At 48.7% G+C, this 19334-nt stretch overlaps 1 protein-coding gene across 2 annotated transcripts in view; it reads right to left on the bottom strand.

Moving 5' to 3' along the window:
- LOC138647945 (alpha-1-antitrypsin-like) overlaps window positions 1-19334 on the bottom strand; it is a 34633-nt gene that overhangs the window by 6073 nt on the left and 9226 nt on the right. For both annotated transcript variants that reach the window (XM_069737340.1, XM_069737350.1), the window contains exons 2-3: window positions 17208-17843; window positions 16238-16508 (exon numbers count right to left, since the gene is read on the bottom strand). In XM_069737340.1, coding sequence (XP_069593441.1) covers window positions 16238-16508; window positions 17208-17843 — 907 coding nt within the window. The remainder of the gene's footprint in view (window positions 1-16237; window positions 16509-17207; window positions 17844-19334) is intronic.

Below are 19334 nucleotides of genomic sequence, written 5' to 3' on the forward strand. Positions count from 1 at the left end.
ATGTAACCCCTTTCTCATGTACAGCACCATGGAATTAATGGTGCTATATAAATAAATAATAATAATAAAATAATAATAATAATACAGGATATAACTCAGAATCAGTACAGGATTATTATTGCAATGTATGTACACAGTGGCTTCACCAGCAGAATAGTGAGTGCAGCTCTGGAGTATAATACAGGATGTAACTCAGGATCAGTACAGGATCAGTAATGTAATGTATGTACACAGTGACTGTACCAGCAGAATAGTGAGTGCAGCCCTGGAGTATAATGCACTTGGTAACTCAGGATCAGTACAGGATCAGTAATGTGATGTATGTACAGAGTGACTGCACCTGCAGAATAGCAAGTGCAGCTCTGGGGTATAATACAGAATTTAACTCAGGATCAGTAATGTAATGTATGCACACAGTGACTGCTGCGGCAGAATAATGAGTGCAGTTCTGGAGTATAATACAGGATGTAACTCAGGATCAGTAATGTAATGTATGTACACAGTGACTGCACCAGCAGAATAGTGAGTGCAGCTCCGGAGTGTTAGGGTATGTGCACACGTTGCAGATTCTCTGCGGATCCGCAGCGTTTTTTGCAGTGCAGATCCGCAATTGATTTACAGTACAATGTAAATCAATGAGAAAAAAAATGCTGTGCACACTTTGCGGAAAATCTGCTGCGGAAACGCTTCAGTTTAAAAGAAGTAGCATGTCACTTCTTTTTTTGTGAATCTGCAGCGTTTTTGTACCCATTCCATTATAGAAAACCGCAGGGGTAAAAAACACAGCAAATCCGCAAGAAAACCGCAGCAAAAACGCACAAAAAATGCTGCGGAACCGCACAAAAAACGCAACAAATCCGCAGGTGCGTTTTCTGCCAGGAGAGGCAGAATCCGCACCAGAAATTCCTAAGCCTAATCCGCAGCGTGTGCACATAGCCTAATAGAGAATGTAACTTAGGATCAGTAATGTATGTGCACAGTGATTTCACAAGAAGAGTAGTGAGTGCAACTCTGGAGTATAATGCAGGATATAACTCAGGATCAGTAATGTAATGTATGCACACAGTGACTGCACCAGCAGAATAGTGAGTGCAACTCTGCTCAGCTGCTGCTCATTGTGCTAATTGTGGGTGCGGTCGCTGCTGAACCTGCAGTGTGCTCCTGAGCTCCTGGGAACCACCTCTCCACCTGGGGACCTGCTCTCTCTCTTACCCAGGGAGGGAGTGGGTTTCCTGGGATGAGTGAGGGAGCCAAGTCCCAGGCTTCTGCTTCCCGGACCAGGCTGGCGGGGGGCAGAAGGAACCAGCAACCAGCCTGCACATCAGAGGATTCGGGGGTGAGACGCTCCACCAGGAGTCGCAGCAATGTGGCTCCTACTCCCCCCAGGTCTGCAGAGACCCAGAGAAGCCGCAAGGCTTCCATGGAGGAGAAGCCTGCTAGTATGCAAGATGGCGACCCTTCTGGAGGAAAGCTGAGTGCTCACGGAGGTGAGGTCGACCTCACTGAAGAGGGTTGGGCGCTGCAGAGTCCCCGGGTGTCTGTGTCCACCTATGCCTCCCGGGTCATGAGCCACCTCCGTGAGTATGAAGATGCTAGCAAGAGACTGATGAGACTCCGGGAGGAGCTGCGCTGCACAAGCAACAAAGCTGCAAGTTCCTCCAAACCGAGGAAGAATCAGCTCCAGGCGGAGGTAAGGAGACTGAAAGTGGACATCAATGAGCTTGAAGTCAGAAAAGCTTTCATAAGAGAAAAAAGTGGACCGTTTAGGGAAAAACTTAATTAATTAATGAAGATCGATTCAGGGAAATGGCTGATAACAGAGAGCAAAGGCAGATGGGGCTGCAGCCTGAGTGCCAGGTGGATGATGATGATGAGGAGGAGGATGACCAGCAGAAAGCTCCACCTGGCAGCCCTCTTAGTCACTCAGAGGCCACGTGCAGCGAGCTCCCTGCTGGACAGGCGACGATGACATCTCGTCGCAGTTCTGCTGGCTCTGGGGAGGACAGTGACATCGGCCAGGGAGGGGCGCTAATGGCAGAGATCAAGCTGCTGGAGTCCCCAGTGTGCCTTCAGAACTTCCATCTTGGTGATGATTTACCAGAGGAGGCACCTGGGGGCCAGAAGAAAAAGGTAAAGAAGATCAAACCTAAGCTGCAGGAAGCGGTAAGCTATGTATATGCCCCCCTCCCTGTACCCCCTGAGTCGGCTGCAGGGTCAGCTCGCTGTATAAGCCCCGTTGCCCAGCCCAGCCCGGGTTCTGCTGTGGATCCGGTGCAAAGGCGCGGGGAGATTACAGAGCACGGTAATGAGGCGCAGAGCTCCGTCTCTGCTTGTAGTAGCGGGGATGTAGCAGCAGGTGCATCAGCCAAGAGGCTGGACAGTGAGGGCGGCCCGGCGGCAGGCAAACGATCAGGCCATGATGCTGTGGTGCGCTCCTCAGTGGGAGGGGGGAGCGGCCCAGTGTCGGGGGCAGCTCCGGTAGCCTCGGTGCCCTTGAATGCTGTTGCCGCTGATCACTTAGTTGAGGAGCGGCGGCAGTGTGAGGGGGTTGCTGGGGCTGGGAGTTCCGGTCCTCCTCCCAAAGTCCTGTTCTGTGTTGGCGCTGCTGGTCAACAAGATGCTGACATAAAGGATCAGCGGCGCCCCACAGTGGCGAAAGATCAGCGGCGCCTGGTAACAGTAAAGCAGCGGAAAATATCATCTGATGATGCGGAGGGCACACGTAAGACCAGGGGTGAGGTCACCTCCAGTTCCGTGGAGGAGAATCAGCCCCTTGTGCCTGATGATGCGGAGGTCAAAATGTCACCCCCTGTTGTCACTGGTCCAGCAGGAGTGAATGTGGTGGTGGGTATGGATGAGTAAAACTCTTTGTCTAGTGGTGTGGTTGCTGGTTTGGTAGAGGGTGAGGGGGTTATGGAGGTGGGTAATAGTGATGCTGTTGGTGTGGATGTGGTCACTGGTCCGGTTGCCCCCCCGGAGGTGGCAGGGCCTGTCAGGAGTTATGCCGCTGTCACCTCCGGGGGAAATAGGGCATCCTCCTTGTCTCCGGGCTCTGGGGACGGCATGTTGCAACGGCGTCTCCTGGAGGCTCTAAGGAGGGGGGAGAGATCACTAATAGTAGAGGGTCGAGAGGTTGATCTATCCTTCTGGATAGAGAGGCATGGCCTCGGGGCCTTCCGAGAGCAAAGAGGGGGGGATACAGTGTGGTCCCTCCCAACAGCCGGGCCGGGTAGTCTGTGTAGGAATGTGGTCCGTCTTCAGTGGAGGGGCAATGATGCGTGTCCTCCAAGGTCTAAAGTTGTGGAGCTCCTGCTGAGGATGGGCTTCAGTGCAATTGACATCTACGCCTTGATACATCCCTATTCCACACCTAATTTTGATGTCAGCTTTGTTCGGCCAGAGGGGCTGGAGCTCTTCTGGTTGAACTATGAGTTGGCAAAAAATGAGCCCGGCTAGCGAGACTTTGCCGTTCAGGTGGTTTCTCGCCAAAACCAAGTCAAGAAAGTGACCGTGATGACTTGTAACGAGTCACTTTCTTGTTATGACATCATGACGTGGCTTGGCCGGTATGGAGAGGTGGTAGAAATGCCAAAGAAAAACCGTGACGAGTTTGGTATCTGGTCAGGGGCCTGGACGTTTATGGTAAAACTTAAGCGTTCAGGTGGTACGATTGCCCACATACCATCATCTGCCTTCCTGGGTAGGGATCGTATCCTGGTCTTCTACCATGGGCAACCGAAGCTCTGTCACAAGTGCGGCGACCCCACACACTTCAGCGCAAACCACTGTGCAGAAGTGTGCACTGTGTGGGGATATCGGCCATCTTGCTGCATCTTGTGTGGAGATTAGGTGTCACCTGTGTGGTGACTTAGGTCACCCATTCAGCCGTTGTCCTCGCTCCTTCGCTAATGCAGTCGTGACCCCGATGGGAGAAAGCCGTGAGGCTGATTCTGCTGGGGAAGGGACTAGCAGGGGTGAGGGAGCTGAGGGGCCAAGGAAGAAAAGCAATAAAAAGACGCCTGCCTAGCTAAGGCGTCTAGACAAGCGCAGACAGGATAGGGAGCTGGGCGAGCCTCGTACTACTGGGGCGGCCCCTGTTCTGGATGCCAGTCTTGCTGCTGAGGCCCCGAGGGATGATGAGTTGGATGAGGTCAGGAGGATCCACAGGGAGGAAAGTGCCACTGCCTCAGAGTCCTCCCATTATGAAAGTATGGATGAGGATAATAGGCAGTGGCTAGAGGACAAGCGTAAGCTCGGCACCAAAAAGAAAAGAAAGAAGGGAGATAAAACATCTTCTCCCGCTCTGACCAAGGTACCTAAGGAAGGAAAAACCGACTCCCCTCTGGTTGGTCTTTCTAACCGGTTCCAAGCCCTTGAAAACATCTCTTCCTCTGAGGAGGAAGCTGAGGGTGAGGTTCTGGCTCCGGCGGGGCTCACAGGGGACGCCGAGTCTCCTCCTTCTGGGAATGTAAGATCCTTGGAGGGAGGGACTGGCCCAGAGTCCGGAGACGAGGACCAAAAAAATAAAAAACACGTGGGAATGGATACTTCATTGTCATTAAAGAGGGGGAAGGATTCCTCCTCTGAGGCAGAGGATAAGGGGAGTGGGAAAAAGAAAGCCATCTAACTCAATCACCAATGATGGCGGTACCCACTCCGTTGACGCTGGCGTCCATTAATGTTGCCAGCATAAAGTCAAATACAGCAAGATTTGCGGCCTTTGATTTTCTCAGCCGGGTTGAAGCTGACATTTTCTTTTTGCAAGAGACCAGGCTGCCAAACATGGCAGATGTGTTTAAAGCTAAGAGGGAGTGGAGACTCGGGCCCTCCTATTGGTCTCTTGCGGCCGAGCCGTATAGCGGAGTGGCGGTCCTTTTTACCGCACCGGTGGAATGCCGACGGGTTATTGAGTTAGAAATGGGGAGGTGCCTGATCTTAGATGTCCTCATGAAGGGACAAGAGCTCCGGCTCATTAACATCTATGGTCCCCAATCTAAGTGGGACCGGAAGTGTCTCTTTATGAGGATCAAGCCCTACCTTTTTACAAGTCGGCAGGTTGTCTTTGGAGGGGACTTCAATGCTGTCACGAGGCCCCGAGATAGAGGAGGTTCCAGAGACAAGCTGACTTATGATAGCGTCGCCCTTAATAGTATAGCTAGTGAGGCTCGCCTGGTGGATGTCCACATTCGGCACACCCCAGGCCACGAGGGGTTCACCTATCATAGAGGTAACTGTAGGTCCAGAATAGATAGGTTTTATTTAAAGGAGGAAGCTGTCTCTTCAGCAGTGTCTGTTGTTGAGGTGGAGTTCTCCGACCACTGTTTAATTTTGTTTTCTCTGAATGTTACAGAGACCCTCCGGATGGGAAGAGGCTTTTGGAGGCTCAATTCATCTCTCTTGGAAGAAGCGGAGATAAGACAGTCCTTTGAGGATTTTCTTCAGAGCCAGGTACCATTACTGGATCTTTGTAGTAGTAAGTCAGAGTGGTGGGAGATGTTCAAGGAAAGGGTGGCGAGATTCTTCCACCAGCTCTCGAGCCTCAGGAGTCTGAGCAGGTACCGCCTGTATCAGGGTCTGAGGAGGAAACTCGAGCATCTTGTCTCAACTGGAGGTAGCCGCGAGGAGATCTCCAGAGTGAAATCTTTGCTTATGAGGTGTCAGTACGATAGACACGCATCTTTGGTTTTTGAGAGTGATTACGGGAAGTACCGCTCGCCCGACCCTTACAGAAACTGCAGGATGTCAGTGAATAGTAAAGTGGTTACAGGACTGGTCGACACTACGGGGTCCCTGAGGCGATCCAGATCAGGGATCCTGGAGGTTGTCAGATCCTTCTACTCGCACCTCTTGGGGAAGAGGGATCTTGATTGGGATGAGATGTCGGCTTTCCTGGCTGAAGCTGTCCCCGAACCAGGGGTAGACCCCTCTCTTGACATTTTGACAGAAATGATCAGGGAAGAGGAAGTTCAGTTGGCGATTGAAGGGCTTGCCCCCAAAAAATCGCCTGGTCCAGATGGCTTAACATCTGAATTCTATAAGACCTTTAAGGACGTTTTGGTTCCCCTCTTGACTGAGGTATTCAATGAGTGTCTTTCCTCGGGCACTCTGCCGAAGTCAATAAGGAGGTCTGCTCTGATCATCTTGTCAAAGGGTAAGGACCCATCTTGCATTGAGAATTGGCGTCCCATAGCGCTTCTCAATGCAGACAGGAAGGTTCTGGCAAAGGTGCTGTTTAATCGGCTGGTGAAATTTGCACCCCGACTCCTTTCGGGGGCCCAGCATTGCTCTGTTCCAGGCCGCAGCACATTTAGTGCTGTGCTCTGTGTCCGAGAGGCAGTGGAGCAGGGTAGGGCTGGTCACTGGAAGGGGTACATGCTGTCACTGGACCAGGCAAAAGCGTTTGATCGGGTTAATCATGAGTACCTCTGGTCCGTCCTGAGATATGGCCTGCCGGGGGGGTTTGTTGATTGGCTTAAGACCTTGTACAGTGGGGCAGAGAGTTTCCCGCTTGTGAATGGTTGGATTGGCAGCTCTTTTGAGGTTGGGTCCGGTGTTCGCCAGGGTTGTCCCTTGAGCCCGCTGCTGTACGTGTTTGCGATTGACCCTCTTCTTAGGAGGGTGGAGCGTGGACCGTTGGCCGGGATCGGGATGGACCAGGCAGCACCGGAAGCCACTCTGAGGGTGGTGGCGTATGCTGATGATGTCACTGTGTTTGTTTCCTCTCATGAGGAGGCAGGGTGGCTGATGTCAGAGGTAGATCGCTACTCGGAGGCATCCGGGTCCAAGATCAACCGGGATAAGTGTGAGAGTCTCTGGCTGGGAGGAGGAGATCCTGGTTTTGATCTCCCGGACACCCTTCCAGGACCCAAAGTCTCTGCAAAAGTCCTTGGCATCGAATTTGGCCAGGGGGATTACCCCAAACAAAATTGGGACAGCAGGCTAGAGATCGCCACTCAGAAGGTGAACCAATGGAAGGGTTGGTCTTTGACCCTAAGGGAAAGGGTAAACCTGATCAAAACTTACCTGCTCCCTTTACTGATTTATCTGGGCAGTGTATGCATCTTGCCGGAATCTCTCTGGACTCGGGTCTACAGTTTGTTCTTCCAACTGTTATGGGGGAATAGACTGAACCTGGTCAAGAGGGAGGTTACTTACCGTACGAGGAGACTAGGAGGGTTGGGTATGGTCAACCCTGTGGTATTCCTTGTGGATACCTTCATTAAGATCAATATTGCAAACCTCTGGAAAGAGAGGGCTCCTCCGTGGGTATTCTCCTGTAGGGGATAGTTTCAGCCTTTCTTCCAGGAATGGGAGACAGGAGGGCAAGTGAAGGATCTTCGCACACCGCATGGACATCTTCCTGCTTACGCTACCTTGGTTCTGAAGGTAATACGTCGGTGGGGTCTGGGAATGTGGGAGATCAGGACTCTGCCAAGGAAACTCCTTGACAATAGGGTTCTGTTGACCCATTTCCAGAGGCCTCTGGCGCTCAGGGACTGCCCAAGTCGGGATCTTGGGGTGGGTTTGCATCTTTTGAATTCTATCAGGATCCCCTCGAAGTTTTGGGACTTGGCTTGGCGCTGCTTCCATGGGAAACTGTGTGTGAGGGACAATCTGAAGTGTAGGAGCTCTGAGGACAGGAATTGTCCTCGGGAGCATTGTCGTACCTTGCTGGAAAGCATGGACCACTTCCTGCTTCATTGTCCCTTCAACACAGAGGTGTACAACAGGGTGGGCGCCTTCATTGGCTGGTCTCGGCTGGCCGGTCTCTCCTATGCGGAATGGGCCTATGGAGCATTCGGAGACCTTGGTGGTCGGGACCGCTGCACCTTATTTCTAGTTAGCGCAGTGGTTAGGTATCACACGTGCAACGCACGGTGCTTAGTATCGACGCAACGAAAAATCCTCCCAGTGGAAGATGTGTTTAGGACCATACTCGGTGACCTGGTGAAGGTGCGCTTTCTGGAGTATGGGAGACTGGGCGCACGGAGGGCCGCTCTCCTCTGGAGGGGCTTTTCTTTTAGTGTGCCCTAGTCTGATCATCTCCTTTCCTGGTGGTGGGCTGATGCTGACACTGTAGATTTTTGTTTTGTTTGATCATTATACAGTGATGTAGGGCTGCAGGCGCCAAACTTGGGCTTCGTGATTTGTAATTATTGTGGTGTGTGCTGCTGTATATAATGCATATATTGTATATAGGGATATAGAATTGGGTGTAGGTGTTAGGTTGGGTGGTGGGAAAAGGGGGGAGGTGGGATTATCTTGTGGGACTATAGGACACTGGGTTGTTTGGAGGAAAACTGGCACTGCCTGATCTGGCCTATGGACGTTGGACATGGACTGAGGCATGAGACGCAGGACCAGCTCTCAGGTCAGTGCGGGGGGTTGGGAATGAAGGATAGCTTAGTATTGTATATATTTGTGTAATTTGTAGTTATTTTATTTAAAACTAAAAAAAAAAAAAAAAAAAAAGTTCATGTATATAGTTTTTGTTTGCCATTGTTTATTTTATTTGTTATTATTATTTTGTTTGGTGACCGGACCAGAAGGTCAAAGTAGTTATTGTTCTGTATATACTGTATAATATGTGTGAGAGGAGAGAATGAGCGGCTGGACCAGTGTTCAGTATACTGTTTATTTTCTGGCTAATATTTTTGTTATGTTTTCTGCTATTATTATTGTTATGTTTTTCATATTTATAATAAAAGATCTACAGGATGTAACTCAGGATCAGTAATGTATGTAGACAGTGACTGCACCAGCAGAATAGTGAGTGCTGCTCTGGAGTATAATACAGAATGTAACTCAGGATCAGTAATGTAGTGTATGTACACAGTGATTTCACCAGAAGAATAGTGAGTGCAGCTCTGTAGTATAATACACGATGTAACTCAGGATCAGTACAGGATCAGTAATGTAATGTATGTACACAGTGACTGCACCAGCAGAATAATGAGTGCAGCTCTGTAGTATAATACACGATGTAACTCAAGATCAGTACAGGATCAGTAATGTAATGTATGCAGGGGCGGATTATAATAGGGTCAATCTGGGCGGTAGCCCAGGGCCCAGTGATGTCGTGGGGAGGGGGGGGCCTGGGCTACCGCTCAGATTGCCCGCCGCCATCAGGGCATTACTGTCCTGACTGGCGTATGGGCCCGGTGGGCAGAGGGGGCTCGCATCGGGCCCCGTCTCATATGCTCACCGGGCCCCTACCGGCGCTATGGCAGTTTCACCTACTGAGGTGCGGGCGCGCGCCCGCCCGTCAATAGTTAACAACAGCCGCAGGCGCAGCGCACACATCGCCAGCGTCTGACATCATTGTCAGTCACCGGCGAGTCAGCGCTGCTGGAGGAAGCTCGCCGCTGGAGCGCCGGTCAGGTGAGGAGAACTCGTTTTTTTTGCATACGGCAATCCGGGGGGCCCGGGGCAATATGCTGGACACACTGGGGCAGATTGCTGGACACACTGGGGCAGATTGCTGGACACACTGGGGCAGATTGCTGGACACACTAGGGGCAATGCTGGAGACACTGGGGCAGATTGCTGGACACACTGGGGGCAATGCTGGAGACAGTGGGGCAGATTGCTGGGCACACTGGGGCAGATTGCTGGGCACACTGGGGCAGATTGCTGGACACGCTGGGGCAGATTGTTGGACACACTGGGGCAATGCTGGAGACAGTGGGGCAGATTGCTGGACACACTGGGGCAGATTGCTGGGCACCCTGGGGCAATATTGGAGACACTGGGGCAGATTTCTGGACACACTGGGGGCAATACTGGAGACACTGGGGCAGATTGCTGGACACACTGGGGGCAATATGCTGCAGTCAGACACTGGGACAGATTGCTGGACATACAGGAGCAGATTGCTGGACACACTGGGGGTAATATGCTAGACACACTGGGGCAGATTGCTGGACACACTGGGGCAATATTGGAGACACTGGGGCAGGTTGTTGGACATACTGGGGGCAATGCTGGAGACACTGGGGCAGATTGCTGGACACACTGGGGGCAATATGCTGGAGTCAGACACTGGGACAGATTGCTAGGCACACTGGGGCAAAATGCTGGACAAACTGGGGCAGATTGCTGGACACACTGGGGGTAATATGCTGGACACACTGGGGCAGATTGCTGGACACACTGGAGGCAATATGCTGGACACACTGGGGGCAATAAGCTGGAGACACTGGGGCAATATACTGGAGACACTGGGGGCAACATGCTGGACATTTTGGGGGCAAAATGCTGGACACACTGTGGGTAATATGCTAGGCACACTGGGGCAGATTGCTGGACACACTGGGGGCAATATGCTGGACACACTGGGGCAGAATGCTGGACACACTGGGGGCAGAATGCTGGACATATTGGGTGCAGGATGCTGGGCACATTGGGGGCAGGATGCTGGACATATTGGGGGCAGGATGCTGGACACATTGGGGGCAGGATGCTGGGCACATTGGGGGCAGGATGCTGGACACATTGGGGGCAGGATGCTGGACACATTGGGGGCAGGATGCTGGACACATTGGGGGCAGGATGCTGGACACACTGGGGGCAGAGATGCTGGACACTGGGGGCAGAGATCCTGGACACACTGGGGGCAGGACTGGAGACATGGGCATAATGTAGATACGGGGCATGATTGGAGACACGGGGCAGAATGAAAGACATGGGGCAGGATTGGAGACAGATCGTGCAGGATCATGGGGCAGGATGGATATGATGGAGACTGATGGGGCAGGATGGGGAGATCATTTGGGGCAGAATGGATACTCATGAGGGCAGGATGGGAGAACATATGGCTGGAGCCTGAAATGAGATACATGGGGCCAGGATGGGGGATATTATTATTATAATAGGGGCTAATTAAGGGATATTATTACTGCAGTGATGCATTTATTTCATTTTTTGAGGACACTGTTTTAAATGGGGGGGCGGTCCTGTTACTGTGTAGAGTGACACTATGTCGCCTCTTTTTCTTCATGTGGTGTAATGTAGAAGTTGGGAAAAATTAAGTAATGTGTTCTACAAGCGGAGCTCGAGATAGCTGTGTTATTTCCTGCAGAGACGAGTCCTGGCTGGATGAAGTGATGGCGGTCTGTGCTGGATAAAAGATGAAGGACTTCACCTAGAGACGTCACTGGTGAGTCAGTGTTACCTATACACTGACACTATACACTGTATACTATATACTGAACTGAAGGGTAAATTGACTAGATCAATGGATGTTTGACAGGTTATAGTTTCACACAGCAACTATTTTTCTGGAATGTAAAGCAGGATCAGTACAGGATCAGTAATGTAATGTATGTACACAGTGACTGCACCAGCAGAATAATGAGTTCAGCTCTGTAGTATAATACACAATGTAACTCAGGATCAGTACGGGATCAGTAATGTAATGTATGCACACAGTGTCTGCACTAGCAGAATAGCGATTGCAGCTCTTGAGTATAAAACAGAATGTAACTTAGGATCAGTAATGTAATGTATGTACACAGTGATTTCACCAGAAGAATAGTGAGTGCAGCTCTGGAGTATAATACAGGATGTAATTCAGGATCAGTTACGTAATGTATGTACACAGTGATTGCTCCAGCAGAATAGTGAGTGCAGCTCTGGGGTATAATACAGGGTGTAACTCAGGATTAGTAATATAATGTATGTATACAGTGACTGCACCAGCAGAATAGTGAGTGCAGCTCTGGAGAATAATAGGGAATCTAACTCAGGATCAGTAATGTAATGTATGTACACAGTGAGTTCACCAGCAGAATAGTGAGTGCAGCTCTGGAGTATAGTACAAAATGTAACTCAGGATCAGTGCAGGATCAGTAATGTAATGTATGTACATAGTGACTGCACCAGCAGAATAGTGAGTGCCGCTCTGGAGTATAATGCAGGATGTAACGCAGGATCAGTACAGGATCAGTAATGTAATGTATGTACACAGTGACTGCACCAGCAGAATAATGAGTGCAGCTCTGTAGTATAATACACGATGTAACTCAAGATCAGTACAGGATCAGTAATGTAATGTATGCAGGGGCGGATTATAATAGGGTCAATCTGGGCGGTAGCCCAGGGCCCAGTGATGTCGTGGGGAGGGGGGGGCCTGGGCTACCGCTCAGATTGCCCGCCGCCATCAGGGCATTACTGTCCTGACTGGCGTATGGGCCCGGTGGGCAGAGGGGGCTCGCATCGGGCCCCGTCTCATCTGCTCACCGGGCCCCTACCGGCGCTACGGCAGTTTCACCTACTGAAGTGCGGGCGCGCGCCCGCCCGTCAATAGTTAACAACAGCCGCAGGCGCAGCGCACACATCGCCGGCGTCTGACGTCATTGTCAGTCACCGGCGAGTCAGCGCTGCTGGAGGAAGCTCGCCGCTGGAGCGCCGGTCAGGTGAGGAGAACTCGTTTTTTTTTGCATACGGCAATCCGGGGGGCCCGGGGCAATATGCTGGACACACTGGGGCAGATTGCTGGACACACTGGGGCAGATTGCTGGACACACTAGGGGCAATGCTGGAGACACTGGGGCAGATTGCTGGACACACTGGGGGCAATGCTGGAGACAGTGGGGCAGATTGCTGGGCACACTGGGGCAGATTGCTGGGCACACTGGGGCAGATTGCTGGACACACTGGGGCAGATTGTTGGACACACTGGGGCAATGCTGGAGACAGTGGGGCAGATTGCTGGACACACTGGGGCAGATTGCTGGGCACACTGGGGCAATATTGGAGACACTGGGGCAGATTTCTGGACACACTGGGGGCAATACTGGAGACACTGGGGCAGATTGCTGGACACACTGGGGGCAATATGCTGCAGTCAGACACTGGGACAGATTGCTGGACATACAGGAGCAGATTGCTGGACACACTGGGGGTAATATGCTAGACACACTGGGGCAGATTGCTGGACACACTGGGGCAATATTGGAGACACTCGGGCAGGTTGTTGGACATACTGGGGGCAATGCTGGAGACACTGGGGCAGATTGCTGGACACACTGGGGGCAATATGCTGGAGTCAGACACTGGGACAGATTGCTAGGCACACTGGGGCAAAATGCTGGACAAACTGGGGCAGATTGCTGGACACACTGGGGGTAATATGCTGGACACACTGGGGCAGATTGCTGGACACACTGGAGGCAATATGCTGGACACACTGGGGGCAATAAGCTGGAGGCACTGGGGCAATATGCTGGAGACACTGGGGGCAACATGCTGGACATTTTGGGGGCAAAATGCTGGACACACTGTGGGTAATATGCTAGGCACACTGGGGCAGATTGCTGGACACACTGGGGGCAATATGCTGGACACACTGGGGCAGAATGCTGGACACACTGGGGGCAGAATGCTGGACATATTGGGTGCAGGATGCTGGGCACATTGGGGGCAGGATGCTGGACATATTGGGGGCAGGATGCTGGACACATTGGGGGCAGGATGCTAGGCACATTGGGGGCAGGATGCTGGACACATTGGGGGCAGGATGCTGGACACATTGGGGGCAGGATGCTGGACACATTGGGGGCAGGATGCTGGACACACTGGGGGCAGAGATGCTGGACACTGGGGGCAGAGATGCTGGACACTGGGGGCAGAGATCCTGGACACACTGGGGGCAGGACTGGAGACATGGGCATAATGTAGATACGGGGCATGATTGGAGACACGGGGCAGAATGAAAGACATGGGGCAGGATTGGAGACAGATCGTGCAGGATCATGGGGCAGGATGGATATGATGGAGACTGATGGGGCAGGATGGGGAGATCATTTGGGGCAGAATGGATACTCATGAGGGCAGGATGGGAGAACATATGGCTGGAGCCTGAAATGAGATACATGGGGCCAGGATGGGGGATATTATTATTATAATAGGGGCTAATTAAGGGATATTATTACTGCAGTGATGCATTTATTTTATTTTTTGAGGACACTGTTTTAAATGGGGGGGCGGTCCTGTTACTGTGTAGAGTGACACTATGTCGCCTCTTTTTCTTCATGTGGTGTAATGTAGAAGTTGGGAAAAATTAAGTAATGTGTTCTACAAGCGGAGCTCGAGATAGCTGTGTTATTTCCTGCAGAGACGAGTCCTGGCTGGATGAAGTGATGGCGGTCTGTGCTGGATAAAAGATGAAGGACTTCACCTAGAGACGTCACTGGTGAGTCAGTGTTACCTATACACTGACACTATACACTGTATACTATATACTGAACTGAAGGGTAAATTGACTAGATCAATGGATGTTTGACAGGTTATAGTTTCACACAGCAACTATTTTTCTGGAATGTAACGCAGGATCAGTACAGGATCAGTAATGTAATGTATGTACACAGTGACTGCACCAGCAGAATAATGAGTTCAGCTCTGTAGTATAATACACAATGTAACTCAGGATCAGTACGGGATCAGTAATGTAATGTATGCACACAGTGTCTGCACTAGCAGAATAGCGATTGCAGCTCTTGAGTATAAAACAGAATGTAACTTAGGATCAGTAATGTAATGTATGTACACAGTGATTTCACCAGAAGAATAGTGAGTGCAGCTCTGGAGTATAATACAGGATGTAATTCAGGATCAGTTACGTAATGTATGTACACAGTGATTGCTCCAGCAGAATAGTGAGTGCAGCTCCGGGGTATAATACAGGGTGTAACTCAGGATTAGTAATATAATGTATGTATACAGTGACTGCACCAGCAGAATAGTGAGTGCAGCTCTGGAGAATAATAGGGAATCTAACTCAGGATCAGTAATGTAATGTATGTACACAGTGAGTTCACCAGCAGAATAGTGAGTGCAGCTCTGGAGTATAGTACAAAATGTAACTCAGGATCAGTGCAGGATCAGTAATGTAATGTATGTACATAGTGACTGCACCAGCAGAATAGTGAGTGCCGCTCTGGAGTATAATGCAGGATGTAACGCAGGATCAGTACAGGATCAGTAATGTAATGTATGTACACAGTGACTGCACCAGCAGAATAATGAGTGCAGCTCTGTAGTATAATACACGATGTAACTCAGGATCAGTACGGGATCAGTAATGTAATGTATGCACACAGTGTCTGCACCAGCAGAATAGCGATTGCAGCACTTGAGTATAAAACAGAATGTAACTCAGGATCAGTAATGTAATGTATGTACACAGTGAGTTCACCAGCAGAATAGTGAGTGCAGCTCTGGAGTATAATACAGCATGCAACTCAGTATCAGTAATGTAATGTATGCACACAGTGACTGCACCAGCAGAATAGTGAGTGCAGCTTTGGTGTATAATACAGGATGTAACTCAGGATCAGTACAGGATCAGTAATGTATGTACACAGTAATTGCACCAGCAGAATAGGGAGTGCAGTTCTGGAGTATAATACAGGATGTAACTCAGGATCAGTAATGTAATGTATGTACACAGTGACTGCACCAGCAGAATAATGAGTGCACCTGTGGAGTATAATGCAGGATATAACTCAGGATCAGTACAGGATACGTAATGTAATGTACGTACACAGTGACTGCGCGAGCAGAATAGTGAGTGCAGCTCTGGAGTATACTTCAGAATGTAACTCAGGATCAGTATGGGATCAGTTATGTAATGTATGTACACTATTACTGCACCAGCAGAATAGTGAGTGCAGCTCTGGAGTATAATACAAAATGTAACTCAGGATCAGTACAGGATCAGTAATGTAATTTATGTACACAGTGACTGCACCAGCAGAATAGCGAGTGCAGCTCTGGAGTATAGTACAAAATGTAACTCAGGATCAGTGCAGGATCAGTAATGTAATGTATGTACACAGTGACTGCACCAGCAGAATAGTGAGTGCAGCTCTGGAGTATAATACAGGATGTAACGCAGGATCAGTACAAGATTAGTAAGGTAATGTATGTACGCAGTGACTGCACTAGAAGAATAGTGAGTGCAGCTCTGGAGTATACTTCAGAATGTAACTCAGGATCAGTACAGGATCAGTAATGTAATGTATGCACACAGTGACTGCACAAACAGAATAGTCAATACAGCTCTTGAGTGTAATACAAAATGTAACTCAGGATCAGTAGAGGATCAGTAATGTAATATACAGTATGTACACATTAGCTGCACCAGCAGAATAGTGAGTGCAGCTCTGGAGTATAATATGAAGTCAGTTCTGTACATTTGTGAATGTGTACAAAGAAATCCTATAGATATTGTTACCTTGGTTTCATTGCTTTGTTGTATGCCTCTTCTGGCATATTCTGAAAAGCTTTTTTAGGATCATTCATTTTCCCCATCTCTATTAAGCCAAAAATTGCAGAGGTGTTTCCTTTGTAGGGGACTTCGACAAATGTGCATCCTGCCTCAGGTATATAACCCGTGAGATACTCTCCTTTTCTGCTCATCATCTGCACCTTCACTACTGTGTTCTCATCCACATGGAAGTCTTCTTCTCTGGTATGGTCTACGTTGAAAGCGTGTTCCCAGGATTCTACAAGAAATCCCATCAGTATTTCACTTATTCCTTATTTAGCATTTGCTACATTTCTGCAGTTTTTGAACTTCCAAAGTTTTCATTCTTTCTCTATTTGTATCATGGTGATGTGAAATTTGTTGTGTTTCCTTACAAATAAGTGATGCCGCTCTTACATTTCTTTATCGAGGTTTCCAGATGCTATAAAATTGATACTTTTCTTTTATAATAGGTCATTAAATCTGATCTCCAACAGTCTCACTCCCACCTCCCTCATTGAGATTGCGGACTCCAGCCTGAGTCATTGTTTATCGGGCACGGTCCTTTTCATTTAATAGTGCCCAATCCAACAGTTCAATCACTTGATTGGGACTGATCTACAGCACCAGGAATGGTCACTACCAAATATACAGGACAATGCCTGGGAAACAAAGAGTACGCAACACTCAACGGAGCAACTTGGCCTTTTTCATTCAGCTGATGATGGTGAAGGGAATTCATCTTCCATAAATTACTAAAACTCCTTTAGTGAGGAGGAACCCAATAGAAAATTTAAAAAATGCTATGATCCCTTGTCTCTTTTTGCTGCCTATGGAGCCTTGCTATGATTTTTAGGGGAGATAGGGGCTTCTCTCTCTCTTGACCCCCATGCCAGCGTTTCATGATATATTAATTTCTTAAAATCAATTGATGATTGATGACCGTTTTCTTCCTTACCTTTGAAGAATATTGTGTTGGTGATAACCAGATCTGTCATCGGATCAATATTGTCCAAAGGAGCTTTAATTTTCCCATTTGTTTTCTTCTCCACGTAACTATTGATTTGTTCTAAGGCTTCTGGTTTTTCGAAGTTGAGGGGCATGACGTCCGATTGGTAGTACTTTTGGGCATCGTCTAGGAACTTCTTTAGAACATTCAGCTTGGAATCGATGTACACTTTGCTGCTGCTCAACTCAAGTCCGCTTTTCAGTTGCTTGAAGATGTTTTGAACCTTATGGAAGCTTTTGTGGATCATATCCTCTGATATTGTGGATTTGTTAAAACCAATTCCTTCATGGATCTGACTGAGGGTCTTGGACTTGGCACCAAGTGAGAGTAAAGCAAAAGCTTTTGCGATACTCAATGGAGATAAGGGCAAGTTGTCAAGATGGTGATCAGCAGCGAGTTTGTAGTAGATATTGTAGTAGAGCTTGAGGGTTGCAGTGGATACCTTGTGGAAAGCTTCTGGTTTATTGTTGTGTTGGTGACCATCGTGGTCATGGTCATCATCATGTGGTCCACCATGGTGTCCACACACAAATGCACAAAGCAGAGCTTGGCTGAAACCCAGGAAAACGAAAAACTTCATTTTCTCTGAAAAAGACAAGAATTCATCATAAGTATGTGAGCCACTATATTTCTCATTAATTACGGTATGTTCAGGGCTTGATGTACAGGTTAGTAAACAAAGCTCCTTCTGTATTATGGCCGCCACTGATACCCCAATCTAATGTAGTAAAACGTAATGAAAACATGATATTTACAAGAGTAAATAAATAGGGGAGTTTTAGTTTGAAAAAGGCCATCACCGAGGAACCCCGAAAAAATGTTGATATTAAAATATAACAAAATGCAGTTAAAAGGGACAAACAACAAATACAGAAACAAACACCATACTATAAAGTGCACACTGCATGCAACCTATGGGCAGTCCCTGACCTGTACACCTGCCTACTTGCGGAGATTGGCACCCTATATGAAACAGTATGAGAATGGCGCCCCCGCTCGTCAGCGACTGGCCCTATCTGCTCTGAAGTGCCCTATAGATAAGTGATTTCTAATATACACTAATATCATCAAGGTTGGGTAGACAGTACTGTATTGGAACAGCCGGAGAAAAAAGGGAAGATGAATGGGAAAGCAGGTGTTTAAAAGGTCAATGTGAAGGTGACTCACCATGTATAGTTATAATAGTTAGTATATGATAAAGAATGTGATAAGTGACCCCTCTGAGCTGCACCTGAGCTGAAGACCTGCCTATACAGTGGAGGTTGGCATCCTACTTGTCAGTGGATATGGTGCCCCTGCTCCACAATGGCTGTCCCTGGGAATCTCTGATCAACACCAATCCCAGGAGCCAATAATGATGAGTGGAAGCAGAAAGTGGCAAACATGCCTGCAACAGCTAAATCCCCACAGTGGTGCAGTGTGGGTCAACCCCTGTCTATTTAAGAAGAAAACATGTCTGTACGGCATATATGATAACATAGAAACAGCCAGATAGGAGGTACTTATCAATCAGATGTGACCTCTCCACGTTTCGCCACACGGCTCATCAGGAGGTAAGATAAGTTGATGCTGCACGGTGCCACAGCATACTCCTTCATTTATATAATAACGCATGGTATGGCCTTATAGTGTCTCCCCCAATGAGGTACAAAAATTAGAAAGTCAGAGGTAAAAGTGAGAATAAAGGGCACAATCCCCCATGTCTCTCATTATACGGCACTCATGAAACGATATATGTACCTCACAAAAAATGTACTCGCCAGACAAAAAACAACCCCACACATATGTCCATTGATAGAAAACTAAAAAAAAAGTTATGCGTCTCAGAAAAAGGCGACACAGACCAAATTTATTGAGCTATTATTTTTTTAACTGGGTTTTTTTTTAATAATCTTTTTTCACCAGGTCTCAGTCAGTTTTTGTTCTAATTTTATTCCCACTGCTCCTCTGGGTATGCCAATCTTTCTTTTATTAAAATCCGCCGTACGGCTCCAGAGATGTGGGGCCTCTTTATTTAATGCTAATTACTGTAGTGTTTACCAAGTGGGCGTGACTCATAGGATTTTTTCTGGGGGC

This window comes from Ranitomeya imitator, chromosome 1 (genome assembly GCF_032444005.1).
Source record: "Ranitomeya imitator isolate aRanImi1 chromosome 1, aRanImi1.pri, whole genome shotgun sequence".
Lineage (NCBI taxonomy): Eukaryota > Metazoa > Chordata > Amphibia > Anura > Dendrobatidae > Ranitomeya > Ranitomeya imitator.